At 42.1% G+C, this 17,926-nt stretch overlaps 1 protein-coding gene across 4 annotated transcripts in view; it reads left to right on the forward strand.

Annotated features, from left to right (window-relative positions):
• The window catches only part of LOC126187961 (band 7 protein AGAP004871), a 499,920-nt gene that overhangs the window by 276,830 nt on the left and 205,164 nt on the right, over positions 1–17,926 (forward strand). Inside the window, exon 1 of one of the 4 annotated variants that reach the window (XM_049929342.1) lies at positions 5,128–5,216. The exons of the other annotated variants lie outside the window; for them this stretch is intronic. Within the exon in view, the coding sequence (XP_049785299.1) occupies positions 5,204–5,216 (13 nt within the window). The 5' untranslated portion in view covers positions 5,128–5,203. Of the gene's footprint in view, positions 1–5,127; positions 5,217–17,926 lie in introns of those variants that run through there. 4 annotated transcript variants of the gene reach the window in all.

Genomic DNA, 17,926 nt, shown 5'->3' on the forward strand with positions numbered 1-17,926 from the left:
CATAACTTCTGATTAACTTTTGTGGAACTGAAGAGTATGTGGTGTCACCGCCAGACACCACACTTGCTAGGTGGTAGCTTTTAAATCGGCCGCGGTCCGCTAGTATACGACGGACCCGCATGTCGCCACTGTCAGTAATTGCAGACCGAGCGCCACCACACGGCAGGTCTAGTGGGACGTACTAGCACTCGCCCCAGTTGTACAGCCGACGTTGCTAGCCATGGTTCACTGAGAATTACGCTCTCATTTGCCGAGACGATAGTTAGCATAGCCTTCAGCTACATTTGCTACGACCTAACAAGGCGCCATTACCAGTATAGATATTGAGATTCTATTAATGTATCATCAAGAGCGATGTTCTACAAATGTGGATTAAAGTTAAGTATTCCAGGAGCTACGTACTTTTCTTTATAGCATTCATTACGTATCCTGTTTCAGACCTCACGCCAGCCTGCGTGAGTTTAAGCGCGTGCCTTTCGGCTTCCTCTCATTGTGTCTAGGCTGTCTTGTCTAGACACAACAGAGTAAATAAAATTATCTTAAAAGCAGACTTGACTTCCATTTCAAGATTTTAAGATTCTCCTATAACTTTGCTGGTTAGGTAACCCATTAAAAATCAGTATAATGAGATATGCTACCACGTTGTCCTGTGACATGTCGGCTTTGCCCTTGCAAACACTGATGACATGGCGTATAGAATTTAAATACACACATCAAATATTTAATAATAATTCTGTCAATTACTGACTTACTTTTCCGAAAAAAAATAGCGACCGCTTGGCTGAATGACGAGTGTATCAAGCGCTGGGTGTTGCTGCAGCTACCATTGTTCGATAAGCGAACTGACCTGAAAAGCGTTAATTTAGTTTCCACCTTTATCAGCGGTAGTAATAGTGATGCGGAGTTTATTTTAAAAAAAGTCGTAGTGCGGGGCGGCTGGTTGGAATTTATTTTTGTTTTAAAATGTTTTGTAATGTAGAAAAGATGCATTTCCCGGCCGATTAACCATATGTGGGGCGGCGGGTGGAATTAATTGGTTTATTTATATAAATGTTCCTATTATTTATGCTGTTGTTTTGCCGTTCTCAACATTGGCTCTCTAACTACAATTTTGGCAACCAGAAAGTGATTAGCAAAACGTGAAGCCTGTAATTAGAATTCCTGGTGCCCACTTCATCTGAGAAATACACTTACATGGTTCAAATGGCTCTGAGCACTATGGGACTTAACATCTATGGTCATCAGTCCCCTAGAACTTAGAACTACTTAAACCTAACTAACCTAAGGACATCACACAACACCCAGCCATCACGAGGCAGAGAAAATCCCTGACCCCGCCGGGAACACGGGCGTGGGAAGCGAGAACGCTACCGCACGAACACGAGATGCGGGCAAATACACTTATAGCTACAGCTTATAGCTCTGAGGAATTAGGAGATTGTCTGGGATTCATAATCAAAAAGGATCGTGAAAAAAAATGTTCTCTGTATTCTGAAAGTCACAGATGAAAAAAAAAAAAAAGCGAATCCACACAACCTGACTAACAGAGCAGATCAGAGTCTAATGCCCTGATGCAATTTTAACTGTCCAAATTAAAATTTTAAATGAATGCTCGCCATAATTTAACGAATATGCTCATCAAACGCCACGCTAAATAATGGTAGAATGTCTGTCCCGCGGCGGCACGTGAAAATACGACATACGCAAACTGAAGATAGATAATTAAAGTCATTGCAGAATTAACACTTCACTCGAAAATGATTTCATGGTTACGCGTATCCCGAGTAACTTAATAAGGCATCCGAGGCTGTTTATAGCAATGATACCGACGCGACGCAACTCCCGGCACAGATGGTGTGCTAATCAGCGTCTGGAGAGAACTGGGGCCTTTTTCTCTCACGCAGCGTTCTTATATATGAAGCCGCGGTGCGGACGGCTAAGGGAACGCCTGATTAAATCGGCTTTCCCAACTAGCCGCTGGGCTAGTAATGCACCACTTTAAGTTATTGAATAAATCATCGCTTCCTTTGCTGATGGCCGATGAAGCTCTCAATTTAAATGTGCATTCAGCATACAGGTAAGTAATCATAATAAAAGTCTGACTTGGCTAAGTCAATTACTTTTGCTGAGAGAATTAATTTAATTACACTACACACAGTAGACAAGCTCTGAACTTGCCCTTTGGAGATACGCTATCGCTATAGTTATATAGTTATTCAATTGAAACTTCTCACATCTTTATGATTATAGCGGATCTCCATTCTACTAAAATATAAACATCCTAGCCTTATTTATTAGCCTACTTAATCTTTCTTGCTTCCTTAATTTTTAAGACAAAAACCAGAAAATATTGAATTTCAACTAAAATCTTAATTTGTGAGATCCAGAAGACTGCTTCTATTAAATAATTATGAAAAAGGAATCTAAATATAAATTTTTAAGTCTCTAGCTCTTTTCTGTTGCGCCAATGATTTTTACAGAAAAACGTCCAAATTTCGAAAATGGTTAAAGTTATCGAACTGATATTCAACACATATTAATTTAGTATTACTCCTGATATGCTAGAATCGTTTCAGGTTATTTACTCGATTTCTAAAGTATTGCGCAACATTTATGACGTCAGAGCTAGGCTGGCACACAATGGAAAGACTGATGAGAATTTTATATGGCGTGAGTAGGCTGCTTCCCTACAGTAGGTTCAGTTCGAAAGGAAATGCTTACACAGCTAGACGCAATGCGCGACTGATACGTTACCCTTCCTAAACATCTTTCCTAGAACAGAAAATACATATGGTGAAACCTCATCTGATGAACCTATAGGAGGCTACATTGATTGTAGACACGTTTTTAAATATTTGATTATTATTCAGAATTAATCTAATTACAAGATTAGCGTACGTACCTACAACAGTTTGAGCCGGAGGAATAGTCTAAAGTAAGTTAAACAGGAAGGAGCCTCTTCCCTGGGTAATCTTTCTACCGTTTTCAACAGCTGATAGTAGTTTCGTCGTAGATATCGATACAGTTATCCATAATTGTTTTAATGATACAGGCCATCGTTGATTTTATTTATTTCTCAGAAAATAAATGTCTTTTAAATTTCCACGGATAGACCTCACTATGACAACAACAACAAAATATTTAAAACAAATATCTTATCCTTTTACTTCTTATGGTTTCACAGTGACAGGGTTTACGTGTAATAGATACACTACTGGCCATTAAAATTGCTACACCACGAAGATTACGTGCTACAGACACGAAATTTAACCGACAGGAAGAAGATGCTGTGATATGCAAATGATTAGCTTTTCAGAGCATTCACACAAGACTGGCGTCGGTGGCGACACCTACAACGTGCTGACATGAGAAAAGTTTCCAACTGATTTCTAATAGACAAACAGCAGTTGACCGGCGTTGCCTGGTGAAACATTGTTGTGATGCCTCGTGTAAGGAGGAGAAATGCGTACCATCACGTTTCCGACTTTGATGAAGGTCGGATTGTAGCCTATCGCGATTGCGGTTTATCGTATCGCGACATTGATCCAATGACTGTTAGCAGCGTGGACTATCAGCTCGGAGACCATGGCCGCGTTTACCCTTGACGCTGCATCACAGACAGCAGCGCCTGCGATGGTGTACTCAACGACGAACCTGGGTGCACGAATGGCAAAACGTCATTTCTTCGGATGAATTCAGGTTCTGTTTAGAGCATCATGATGGTCGCAACCGTGTTTGGCGACATCGCGGTGAACGCACATTGGAAACGTGTATTCGTCGTCGCCATACTGACGTATCACCCGGCGTGATGGTATGGGGTGCCATTAGTTACACGTCTCGGTCACCTCTTATTCGCGTTGACGGCACTTTGAACAGTAGACGTTACATTTCAGTTGTGTTACGACCCGTTGCTCTACCCTTCATTCGATCCCTCCGAAACCCTACATTTCAGCAGGACAATGCACGACCGCATGTTGCAAGCCCTGTACGGGCCTTTCTGGATACAGAAAATGTTATACTGCTGCCCTGGCCAGCACATTCTTCAGATCTCTCACCAATTGAAAACATCTGGTCAGTGGTGGCCGAGCAACTGGCTCGTCACAATACGCCAGTCACTACTCTTTATGAACTGTGGTATCGTGTTGAAGCTGCATGGGCAGCTGTACCTGTACAGGCCATCCAAGCTCTGTTTGACTCAATGCCGAAACGTATCAAGGTCGTTATTACGGCCATAGGTGGTCCTTCTGGGTACTGATTTCTAAGGATCTATGCGCCCAAATTGGGTGAAAATGTAATCACATGTCAGTTCTAGTATAATATATTTGTCCAGTGAATACCCGTTTATCATCTGCATATCTTCTTGGTGTAGTAATTTTAGTTGCCAGTAGTGTAATTTGCGTAGCAGATAAGAATTAGTAACAGTGTTCTTTTAATAGTAATATTATACATCACCCATGCCTAAGAAGGGGTCAGAATTTCACTTCTAAAGGCGTTGTTTTTCTCCTCGTGTTAGTACTGGAGAATGTGGGAGAAGTGGGTGGTTTAGGGGGTGGTGGGGAAAGGGGCAGAAGGAGTATTGCGGCTAAGAGAAAGCTGCATGTGCTTCCTTCAGTTGCGATTGGATAGATCATTTGCAAAAGCATTGCTTGATAATGGCAGAGAACAGTTTCTTCATTATCAGGAAGAATAAAAGTTGAAATGGGAAAATCGTGAATATGCTGCAGAATCACGGACCAAAAGGTATTACATCGCCCACAGTGGAGTGACACAGACACTCTGTAGTACAGATGAAAGAGACGACGGTGTTACAGTGTTCAACCGGGCTCTTCCTGCTGTTGTTAACCAAACGGGGGAAAAGGCGCAAAGGGGGAAAGGGGAACAGACACAGGACGGCTCGTAGGTCTTGACGGGTAAAGGACAGCATTTTTGTCAACTGCTAAAAGCCCCGTGGTGACAAACGCGCCCGCTGATCGAAGAGCGAGAGCGGCCGCGCTCCGTTTTCCCGCCCCGCCCCGCCACCCCCGCACTTCCCACCGTCCCTCTCCCCGCCCCGCCCCCGCCGCCGCCACGCTACCCGCTGGCGTGACTCCGCCCCCGCGGGCTGCGCACTTGACTCGTCCAGGCCGTGCCGGCGTCAGTGTAGTGAGGGGCGCCCGCCTGACCCAACGCTCCGCCGCCGCAGCCGCCGCCGCCGCCGCCGACCATGCCCAACGAAGGTAGGCAACCAGGCGCTACACAGTCGCTACATCCTCGGCGTAACTCCAAATGAAAACAACACCGCAGAAAAAGAAAATGTTTTCCACCGCGTCAAAGAGATACGCATTACTTTCTCTTGACAGAATAGCTGGTTAAATTGGATACTGTCACAGTAATTACGTACGATTCGACAGGAGTATGGCGAAAAATTATCAGCCTAATGTAGTAATAGCGTTAATATCAACGAATTCAGTACCTACTAAGGTTGTACAGATTGCGCAGTAAATTAACGTCAGGTATCAATACGATACGCTGAACAGCATTTCTTATGATCATCGGCCATCCGACATCCACTGCCAAATAAAAATGCTTTCCATACATTTATTGACAAACACCCATGTTTAGTATATTTGGATGTGCCATGTTTCATATCACGACATCTCGACATCTGGTAGAACGTGTCAATGGAGTTACAAGTAAGATTCATATTCTCTGTGAAAACATAACTAAAAGCTGGCCTTTTATGTTACTGTCTTTTTTAAATCTAAATCTTCAACAAAATTTGATAAAAGCAAACAAACCACAAGCATACTACCTATTCAGAAATTTACCTATTAATTAGTAGGAGTTGTTAAGTAGCAATGATTCCAGTTTGTTTTTAAAACTTTCATTATCTGCCGGCACATGTAATTCACAAATCCGGTGGTCAAAAATTTTTATGGCTGCATACTTTGTTCTTTTATGTGCAAGAGCAACGTTACATTGTGGAAAGTGGAGGATGCTTTTGTTCTTGATGTCATATTTGTAAGTGTAACTATTAATTTCTAATAATTTCTTAAATATCTTCAACATTTCGGGGCCCTGTCAGCAGCTGCATAAATATTAATTTTATTTTTAATAATCAACAGCCTCAGTTGCACCGTTTACCCATAATTTACCTAGGTTTCAGTTGGGATAACCCAACCTTCTTCAGAATAACAGTAACTACCGTTTGTCTACAGTGGACTTCGTCAAGCTAAAACTACAAATCCATAAATTATCGTCAGACTATAAAACATATCGCGGCCGCGAAGTGGGGTCGAGGCAATTTCAGATAAGTTTTATAGTCTGACGATAATTTATGGATTTGTAGTTTTAATTTGACGATGTCCACTATAGACAAACGGTAGTTACTGTTATTCTGAAGAAGGTTGGGTTATCCCGACTGAAACCTAGGTAAATTATAGGTAAACGATGCAACTGAGGCTGTCGATTATTAAAATTAAAAAAAAAACTAGTAATTTCTGTTTCTTAATAACACACTTCATATCAGAGTGACTGTATGGTGAAGACATTGTTAGCAAGCCTAATGTGTTATACATTCGCCTACATACCGTTCCAGGATATTGATCCCGGATGTTTTCTGCTGTCATCTGTCCATGATACAAGAGGCTGCCGTCTCGGTGTTTTCTTATCTTTTAGAATCCAGAAATGAGCTACCTTGAACCAGCTATCGTTCTTTCGTTTAAATGCTCGCTCGTACAACTACCCTGTAGTTACAATTACGCCCAGACTCCCAGTAATTTCCGTTGTAAATCTCGCCATAAATCGCTCTTTAGCTCTCTGGTTTTGATTGGTATGCACGAAAGTCCTCGTCGCACAGTGATAAGTCAAACCTTTGTTATGAAATCTCCAGTTTACCAAAAGAACTGCAAGCCTGTTTCACTCAAATAAGGAAATGTTTGTTTATTTTCCTGTTCATCCAGTCGTTGCCTTTAAGTCCGCAGCTCGTGGTCGTGCGGTGGCTTTCTCGCTTCCCGCGCCCGGGTTCCCGGGTTCGATTCCCGGCGGGGTCAGGGATTTTCTCTGCCTCGTGATGACTGGGTGTTGTGTGATGTCCTTAGGTTAGTTAGGTTTAAGTAGTTCTAAGTTCTAGGGGACTGATGACCATAGCTGTTAAGTCCCATAGTGCTCAGAGCCATTTGAACCATTTTTTTTTTTTCGTTGCCTTTAACTACTCGAAATACAAATAACAGCAAGCGCTGTTAGCTTTATTCTTGACTTTCTCTTTGGTGTGCTCATTGCACTTTAATTTAGTCTTACTATCTTCGATTTCAGGCCTACTTTCAAGTGGGCTGTATTAAGTTCTGCCATTCGATGTTAAAATTTAACTGCGCGTCAGACAAATAATCAAAAGGTATCATGAAAACGAAGAAGGTTCAGATACGTTCCATTAACACATGTTCCTTCTTTATAATGCAAAAACACTGTTTGTACACTAACATGCAGTTAGTGAATGTTTCCGATTATTGATACAACCTACACTGTGTGTGCGTATTGTAACACGCACTAACGGCCATCGAGTGACTGTCAAACTTGCTGCTGGTGAAATGGAACGCCTTACCATAAGAATTCCTTACCAACAATATAGGCAGTACGTATAGGGAGTACGTTACGGAGTATGCAGTGCCGTCTGTCGTGATACACACTCTATAAATAACCGTGTCACGCCTTTTGTAATCTCCAGGGGACTGTCATGAATAGCGGAGACTTGGGTGTAAGTATTGTCTTCTAATAAAGGTGTCATTTCTGTTCGTGACATTGTGTATTTCTTGTTAGCTTCTTTACGACACTGTAGCAGTTCTAAATATGGACGAAGTTTCATCTAGCTATGTTACTTCGCAGTGATGCATCACGTGAAAGTTACTTTCATCCTGAATCTTCGCACACGAGTGTAAAATTGCCAAATCCTCGAGTACAGCGGACCCCATACTAGACGGAATTGACCCTCGTCAGAAGAAGAGGCAGTGGAAATTCATGGAAGACCAGTCGTATTAAATACTTCAGTTTTTGTGACGAAAACACGTCTTTTGCAGTATTAAATGAAGATTTTGAAGAAATTGGTGCCCGTGAAATAGATAAACCAAAGAATTTTTTTCAAATGATTGTATGTGCTTTTTAAGTTATCTCTAAACTCACAACGTTTACTGTAAGAGTGATCCCTCGCGGAAGCGCACGTTGTTCACCAGCTAGCTGAAATAACAGCACTTTCTTCAGCATCTACTGGAAGATACTCTTCGTCTTCAAGGCTGGAGCTTCGTTTGGGAAGTGCGAAAGTCACTCATCCCATAAACCCTCTTCGAGGAAAAAGTTGCGTCCTACGATAAGCCCTTGCAAGCAGCGTGCGGCTAATTCGACCCGTCAAGTGTCAGAGACGATGGTCGTTATGGAAGGGGAGCGATCGATAGTTTGGTTGACGTCTCTGAAAGCCTTGTAAAAGTCTTTGTCAATACATCACTTTAACTCAGACAGTCAGGCATTCTACACAGATAGTAAAACAGCAATTGAAATTCTGAGTTATAGGCCCTAGTGCACGACTTTACGGAGAGCCATGTCTTTAATCTGTTCTAGTGTGTGGTAATCAGTGACTTAACGTTTCTTCGGACCTACACAATAAAACTACAAATTAAATTACCTTAGACATTAATCGTTTCACATATAAATAATAGGGAAACCAATGTGAACGCATGACAAGCCAGAATAATATAACATGAAATATATTTTACACTAGAATTAATAAGGTTAGAGTTAATGTCCACTCGGTAGATTCTTCCTAAAGTACTGGTCAAGAAAGTGGAACAAGTAAAAAAAACTCATTTACTGCTTACTAAATTTTTTGTAGGAGATACGTAAATACGTGCAAAATAAAGAACATAAAATAATATTTCGGCTTTAGTGGCAAATCATCATTATCTTAAGAGAATATTCGTATTAACTTGTGTGGCTCATATTACTGTACATGAAATGATTGTGGTGGAGTACAAGATGTTGCCTAAAGGATCCTTTTAGGTTGTATTTTTTGTAGCCAAATTTTAGGGGTTGTAGAATGTTACAGAAAAGGCGTGTTTCTTAATAATGTACATGGTTTAGGGTTATAGTAAATGATCTTAAGTGTTTACTCAAATTTCTAGGCTTATTAATGATTTTACGATCTAAATTCCTTGCTTAAAAGTTCTTTACAATATCATATAGAAATAAATACACTGGGAAGAAGTAGTTACTGTAGTTCAATCTTTGAAAGAAATGAAGCAAGAAACATCCATTTACCTTGACCTCCGCATCAGTTAGGTCTTGTAAGCCACACAGCAAATAAATGTTGTGCGTCATTTCCACAAATTATGCAGCGTTTTCCTCCTAATTGCTATTTTCTCATCACGTACTTTATGATTATGCTGCATGGAAAGCATACACACATATAGTTGAACGGCAGTGCTGATTACTTTAAATGTTTAATGACAGTGATTTGACTAAATATGCTTACATTTTCGAAAAAAATCTTCCTCTTGAATCCAAGTGATGAAAGGTCACTAGTAATTAAATAAAAGGCAGTTGCCCTGAGATGGAGCCTCTGGGGACTTCTCGTGTAAATACTTTCCATTCGCGTAAATGCTAACAGGTGTATTTGTAAGGTTCTCGCATTGCAAACATTGGTTTCTGTTAGAGATAACGATTCTGTCGCATTCCCTCATATGCTGGAAAGTTTTTACAAAGGAATATATGACGGTGTTGCAGGGCAATTAGACGATCGTATTTTCTAATGAGACAAGTTTTGTGTCAGGTCTTTTGATAAAAACATTCCGTCGACTTGTGTTTTACAGGACACTTGAACGGTTCATTTTTCGTGTTGTTATATTTATGTGACTAGTGCATTTCGTTAATCCTTGAAAATAATTCTGTTTGGTCTTCCGCCAATCAGAAAAATTGTGATGGGGAGAAGTGTTCAACACTTTTTTAATAACATTCATACACGACTTAAACGTACTTTCACAAAGAAAGAATTTCATTGACTGCTGTTTAATCATTATTTCTCTTTTACATCATGTATTTCAAATGTACCTGGAATTTGTTCTAGAATATATTCTTTATTTTTCAGCGAAAGGATAAGCTAAGATTTGACTCAGCAATCAAAAAAAGTATTTTATCGAAAATATATGACTGTCTCATAAAACGAGTGTATATTTTTTTTTAAGTAGAGACTCATGTGATCATATAACCCAAAATTATTTTCGATCATTTCTCACAGTGCAAACTATATCTCAATTAATAAGAGATTAGATGTTATCTTAGATTCTTACAGGTACAGCTTCGTGTTTTTTGTGTTTGTATGGTTCATAGTTCCATATACAGTAACGCCACTACAGATTTACATAAGGGCGTAGGTGGCAACATCACAGATTGCTACTTCTTCATTCTTATTTTTTTACCTCATTACTCTAAAAGATATTTCTAACGGACAGAATTCTATCAACGTATCTTTTAAACGGCAATTCCGCGAATAGCTATGCGTGGCTAAGGAACTAATTGCTTGAAATGAAAAAAAGCACATAGAATATTAAACTTTTTGTGGTACACACGACTCACTCGAAGTCACTCGCCCCCTGTGACTTAGATACGCTGATTATCCATAGGAGTATGTTCACCAAGCTATGCGTCAGAATCTTTCAAGTATTACAACTGTGTTTATAATGTTCCTGCGGCGCGAGCGCACGAAAAACAAGTAATCTGCGCAGCATAACTTTTTTATCACCTGTCATATTCTCTGGAAACTCATTCGAGGGGTGCAGAAGAGAGATGATAAATATTATTGAAGGGCGGAATGGGAAACGACTAGATGTTATGGACAAATAAGTAATTATTTTCATATATTCAGAATACAGGAACAGAAGATGTTGTCTAAATCTGCCATAATATTATCATTTTTATGATAGTATATCCTATATTTAACGGCAGTATTTGAAACCGACAAACAAATCTAATGTGCTTTAGCATGCGAAACACTCTTGAGATCTTATATTAAAAGTCGTTACATAATATCTATAAAATCCCCAGTCACGTCAGTGGACCCGTTGTGAAAATATAGCTGCTACTAATTCTAAGTGACTGAAATGTACTTTCCCCCTACGTCACACTTACCGTTCTGGAGTGCTGCGTGACTGGATGGGGCATTAAGAAATTGCTTCGGAATTTTACAGAGCGGAGATTTTTTTCCACCTTCCACCAGATGACGTTCCCCCTATTACAGATCCGGCTTTTCATTTTCTCTTCTGTCTTTATACTGAGCCAACGTAACTTAGTTTTATTTCCATAGTTTTGGCTTACAACATACTTCTGATATTCTTTTTCATTTCCTTTGAAAGCCGTTCACTAGTTTTAGCGTCAGGGTATTTCTTAGAAAATTTCTATATCTGTATTCTGTAAATACGGTATACTGAGCGTAGGAAGACGTTCTTTCCGTTCCACACGTTATAGTTTTCTTCGATACTGTTTATAAATGGAGCGTGGAATGAATATTCCTTTATGTTCCTGTATTAGAACTATTTAGATAATTTTATCTTTGCCATCACATCAAGACTCACACTTTAGAAACTAACGGATATTCACGTATTTCGGTATGAAATAGGCTTTGCAATTTGTCCAGGTAGATTTTCATGAGGCATTAGTCAATCTCCCCCCAGCGTCTCTCATCTGAGTCTGTCTAGCATTTCAGTAGCATTTACTCTGCGAGACAATACTCCAGTTCGAATCGTGCGGTCCTTACTTGCCTAATACTCCAGTCTGATGTACACTCAACACACTTCAGCAGTATTCTAGTATAATTAGACGACAGGCGCTCCGTAAGTAATGTAACACACTTTTCTTCTGAAAGCAGGTTGATTTTATTTAGGATTACAATACACCCTATTATTCGCCACTGTTTTAGCTACAAAACCATATCGTCGACGTAATCTCTGTTCAGTGCGACAGCCTTACACGAACAAGAGGGGAGTCAACGTCTTGCTGTATTAATAACCTCTCCATCATCGCCGTACTGTTTCAAGCAGAGCGCATCCTTCATTGGGGCAAAGAACAGTCAAGTTAAGTTTTGTGAGCTTGTGTTGTTATGGAGAAGATCGTTTGCATTTGTGTGGTTACGAACACGCCGATCATTTCATCAGTTTCCTGAGGGTGTTATAATACACTTCACAGTTGATCGTCGCACCATGAATGTGAACATCGAACAGAATAGCCCCTACAGAGTCTCAGAAGACCGTCACCATGACTTTACCAGTTGAGGGTGCGGCTTTGAACGTTTTTGAGACGTGGTGTGGTGCCACTCCATGGAATGCCGTTTTTTCTCCGGTTCGAAGTGATGAACCCATGTTTCATCACCTGTGACGGTGTTCGACAAAACATTGCCACAATACGCCTCGTTAACGCGCAAACACTTCTGCTCAGACAGTCCTTCATTGCTCTTTACGGTCTTCATTTAAGCGGAGAGGAACCCAGCGGGCACAAACCTTTGAGTAGCCCAACTGGTGGACAAGTGTGACAGTACTAACAATAGAGACGTCCAGTTTTGCTGCGATGTGTTTGACTGTTGTCTGTCGATAACCACTAGTGAGAGTGTCCGCACGTTTCAACATTGCAGGAGCCGCAGCTGTGCACGGCCGGCTGGCACGCGGGAGCTCGGGCAGGTTTGCACTACATTGTTGCAACGATGACAGTCCCTCGTCCAACGACTCATTGTGCTTTTGTTGACTGCCAGGTCTCCGTAGAAGTTCTGGAAGCGCCCTGTTCTGATTTTCCGCCAAAAGAAACCCGATGACAGCTCTCTTCTTGAAACGCACCTACATTATAGACGCCATTTTGAAGGCTACGCACAGCGCTACCACCTACCGGTGCTTCATATAACTATAGGGACTAAAGCGGGAATATGCCACGATGTCTCACAACAAATGCCGAATTTTTTCAACAGAAATAGGGCGAGAAAAAAGATGTGTTTCATTACTTACCGAACGCCCCTCGTCCGGGTGTTTTGCAGTTAATCTCTTCCCCAGTATGCTGCTAATTAATCGAAGCATTCTATTTACTTTGTAGCGCAAATAATCCTTCGGGGCCACTGCTGTTAACAGTTATGCACATTGTTATCCATACGACATTACTCACTACAAATGTTACTAATCAAAAGCCAATACTTCTCATGTTTCGCAAAGCGCCATATTCTCATTTTTCTCCTGTAGGAACTACTTGCTTGTCGTTGAAGCAGAAATATTGTATGTCAACCGTTTTAGGTGACTAATTAAGTTTCATTGTGTGGACGTTGATTACAAAGTAAGAATTAATTTCCCTAGATGATAACACACCGAGTCACTCGTCTGTAAATGTATAAAATCGTGATCACACGTTTTCCTTGCTGTCCGCGATCGCATCTGAATCGTCCGCTTCAGACAATACATACGGATATCACACAGTACAGGCTTTCATGGCTGGTATTTGCTTTTTTTCTATAATTTTTGTTTTGTAGGCATTGCACCGTGGTCCTCGGCATATACGAGGTGCATTCAAGTTCTAAGGCCTCCGATTTTTTTTCTAATTAACTACTCACCCGAAATCGATGAAACTGGCGTTACTTCTCGACGTAATCGCCCTGCAGACGTACACATTTTTCACAACGCTGACACCATGATTCCATGGCAGCGGCGAAGGCTTCTTTAGGAGTCTGTTTTGACCACTGGAAAATCGCTGAGGCAATAGCAGCACGGCTGGTGAATGTGCGGCCACGGAGAGTGTCTTTCATTGTTGGAAAAAGCCAGAAGTCGCTAGGAGCCGGGTCAGGTGAGTAGGGAGCATGAGGAATCACTTCAAAGTTGTTATCACGAAGAAACTGTTGCGTAACGTTAGCTCGATGTGCGGGTGCGTTGTTTCGGTGAAACAGCACACGCGCAGCCCTTCCTGGACGTTTTTGTTGCAATGCAGGAAGGAATTTGTTCTTCAAAACATTTTCATAGGATGCACCTGTTACCGTAGTGCCCTTTGGAACGCAATGGGTAAGGATTACGCACTCGCTGTCCGAGAACATGGACACCATTTTTTCAGCACTGGCGGTTACCCGAAATTTTTTTGGTGGCGGTGAATCTGTGTGCTTCCATTGAGCTGACTGGCGCTTTGTTTCTGGATTGAAAAATGGCATCCACGTCTCATCCATTGTCACAACCGACGAAAATAAAGTCCCATTCATGCTGCCGTCGCGCGTCAACATTGCTTGGCAACATGCCACACGGGCAGCTGTGTGGTCGTCCGTCAGCATTCGTGGCACCCACCTGGATGACACTTTTCGCATTTTGAGGTCGTCATGCAGGATTGTGTGCACAGAACCCACAGAAATGCCAACTCTGGAGGCGATTTGTTCAACAGTCATTCGGCGATCCCACAAAACAATTCTCTCCACTTTCTCGATCATGTTGTCAGACCGACTTGTGCGAGCCCGAGGTTGTTTCGGTTTGTTGTCACACAATTTTCTGCCTTCATTAAACTGTCGCCCCCACGAACGCACTTTCGACACATCCATAACTCCATCACCACATGTCTCCTTCAACTGTTGATGAATTTCAATTGGTTTCACACCACGCAAATTCAGAAAACGAATGATTGTACGCTGTTCAAGTAAGGAAAACGTCGCAATTTTAAGTATTTAAAACAGTTCTCATTCACACCGCTGGCGGTAAAATTCCATCTGCCGTACGGTGCTGCCATCTCTGGGACGTATTGACAATGAACGCGGCCTCATTTTAAAACAATGCTCATTTTTCTATCTCTTTCCAGTCCGGAGAAAAAAAATCGGAGGCCTTAGAACTTGAATGCACCTCGTATCTCTCAGCAACGTTTCATCTTTCAGTGCTGGAGACATAATCAGAAGCTACAATGACTCAGAAAGCAGTTACAACCTCGAGAAAGCTCAGCAAGCGGAACTGTTTGTACACGTTCACGCAAAGGTGGTTCATGACGTCGTCAGATTGTTGCCTAAGATCGTGGCTTCGCGTCGACGTGTGCTATGGAGCTTGTATTTAGGATGCTTTAACACTAAGTCCCACAGCTTGTCTAATTTTAGTCCTTTTTATTGTCTTTCAAGTTGTTTCAGTGCTTCTGAGTTTATATGGCCTCTGTGTACATTCTAGCAGAGAAATGATTGGAGCTTGATAAAGCCGTAATATTGGAGAAACGAATTTAGTTGTTACCTGGTCCCAGAGCATGATTCGCTACTGCCGATTTATGTTGTGTTAGTTAAGGCTAGTGTTAATGGTTCAAATGGCTCTGAGCACTATGGGACTTGACATCTGTGGTCATCAGTCCCCTAGAACTTAGAACTACTTAATCCTAACTAATCTAAGGACATCACACACATCAATGCCCGAGGCAGGATTCGAACCTGCGACCGTAGCAGTCGCGCGGTTCCGGACTGAGCGCCTAGAACCGTGAGACCACCGCGGCCGGCGCTAGTGTTAATGCTTCTTTTCTAGTTGCTACTGGAGATACACTTGACCGCATGTGCAATGGATTTATATACTCCTGACGTCATTGACCGGCGCGTGGATACGGTTAAAAAGTTCTGCTCGTTTGAGACTGTGACTGCTTTGAGTTATTACAGCGACTTATGATGTCTCCACTAATGGAAGAGGAAACGTTACGGTGGTAAATATAACTTAGGCCACGACTTAAGGCCTACGAAACAAAAATCACTAACAACGGAAAGAGAGAAAAAAATGCTTCAAATGGATCTAAGCACTATGGGGCTTAACATCTGACATCATCAGTCCCCTAGAACTTAGAACTACTTAATCCTAACTAATCTAAGGACACCACACACATCAATGCCCGAGGCAGGATTCGAACCTGCGACCGTAGCAGCAGCGCGGTTCCGGACTGAAGCGGCTAAAACCGCTCGGCCACAGCGGCCGGCGGAAAGAGAGATAACTGCTGTGTTGATAGGAGAGAACTTCTGTAACCAAGCGAAATCTCTGGTGTCGGGTGTCTAGAAGTCGCTAGACATTTTACTGGTCATCAGAGTAAACACGATCGCAATATGGGCAAGGCTCGTGGACTGAGCGAACATGACTGCATCCTAGTTACGGGTACCCGATGCGCGATACACTACACTACGGGCTTTCCTCATCGCGCCGTGCCAAAAGTGTATCGCGATTGTTGAATCCTCGCTAGCAGCTTTTATGTCGTCTCGTTGTCTCTGTAGAGCTGACCCTGGGAAGCAAGGAGAGGCTGTTGGTTGGTGCCCGGTATCTTCGTTATATAACACCAACAGTCCGCAGTTATTAACTGGCTTCTTTATTACGTAAACAAATACTTAGGCTTCCATGTGATGTGGTACAAGCTCTCCTATGTAGTCCACTTTAGCCTCACTGCTGTTGAAGTACGAAGTCCTCTGTGGGCACTATTGTGCTCGCTATGTGCTGCCTGATTCTAAGATAGAGACTGTGACTGCGGCTCCGTTTCGGTAACACACTGGAAGTGACACTGCTCACAGACTCGAACTTACTCGGCGTAACAGGCTCGAATTAATTGGCCCACTGGCCCGCCGGCCCGCGCGGTGATCCTAAATACTGGCGGCTGAGGGGGTGCTGGCGCAGGCTTACGCCAGCACAGTGATTACCTGTATTCGAGAAAAACCGTCACCGCCAGAGCCAACTGTTTCCATCAGCAACAGAGACCACTGTCCACTACGTAGGATTGTAGCAGCAGCAGTGCCGTAATTCGATCACCAGAAGAGAATAAGAAGATCTGGTGATTAACCCTACCAACGCGCGTCGATATGAAATACGGAAGTCACTTGTGTCTCTCTCACTCCATATCAATTTAGGATTTCGTGGTAAGGAGGAAATAGCGAGTTTTCTTTGACGAAAAGTTCATCGAAAGATATACAGATAACTTCAGGTGCCCAGGGAAATGTATTGCGACCGTTACTGTTCATGTTGTATATTAATGGCATGTGCAGACAACACTAACATTAACTTCAGACTCTTGGGGGATGAAGCTGTTATCTTCAGAGTGTCTCTCGTAAGAAAGAAAACTGCTTATCACGTATTTAAGTGACGCTCATAGTCGACGGAAACCTTCGGTTACTTTCCCATTACTAACAAACTAACTTTAAAGCGGAATTTTACGTGCCCTCTCGATATAGCGGTCCCAAATTAGGCTGGTACGATATTCCTTTTTATCGACATGTGTTATCAGGGGCAGTAAAACACGGGGAATGACCGGTACTCCAGCAGCGACTGAGCAGCGCTACTGCATGGCGGTAGCTGTCAGTGCAGGCCTGGGCGGTGCTTTGGAGTAGTGGATATCCTTCGTGTTTTACAAGCCCTGTTGCTACACGCCGATTTAACAAAAATCGCACAAAGCTGATATGAGACGGGACAGTCGAATTGGCACGTAAAATTCCGCTTTAAAAATCATTTTGTACGTAACAGAAAACATACCGACGCTCTCTGTTGACAACTTGCGCCGCATAAAAGGATAATGAGTAGAATGTAGTTCGGCTGATTTCAACTAAGCACTACGAAAACAAAATTCCAAAATTCTCCCGTAAGATCATAGAAAATGCGTCTGACGATTCTTAGGAAGGATATCTCGTATTATGAAGTACTGGGAAGGGAGTGAGACAGGGCTGTAGCCTATCCCCGATGTTACTGAATCTATACAATGAGCAAGCAGTAAAGGAAACAAAAGAAAAATTCGGAGTAGGAATTAAAATCCATGGAGAAGAAATAAAAACTTTGAGGTTCACCGATGACATTGTAATACTGTCAGAGGTAGTAAAGGACCTGGAAGAGCAGCTGAACGGAATGGACAGTGTCTTGAAAGGAGGATATAAGATGAACATCAAGAAAAGCAAAACGAGGATAATGGAATGTAGTCGAAT

The sequence above is a fragment of the Schistocerca cancellata genome, chromosome 5, assembly GCF_023864275.1.
Source record: "Schistocerca cancellata isolate TAMUIC-IGC-003103 chromosome 5, iqSchCanc2.1, whole genome shotgun sequence".
Lineage (NCBI taxonomy): Eukaryota > Metazoa > Arthropoda > Insecta > Orthoptera > Acrididae > Schistocerca > Schistocerca cancellata.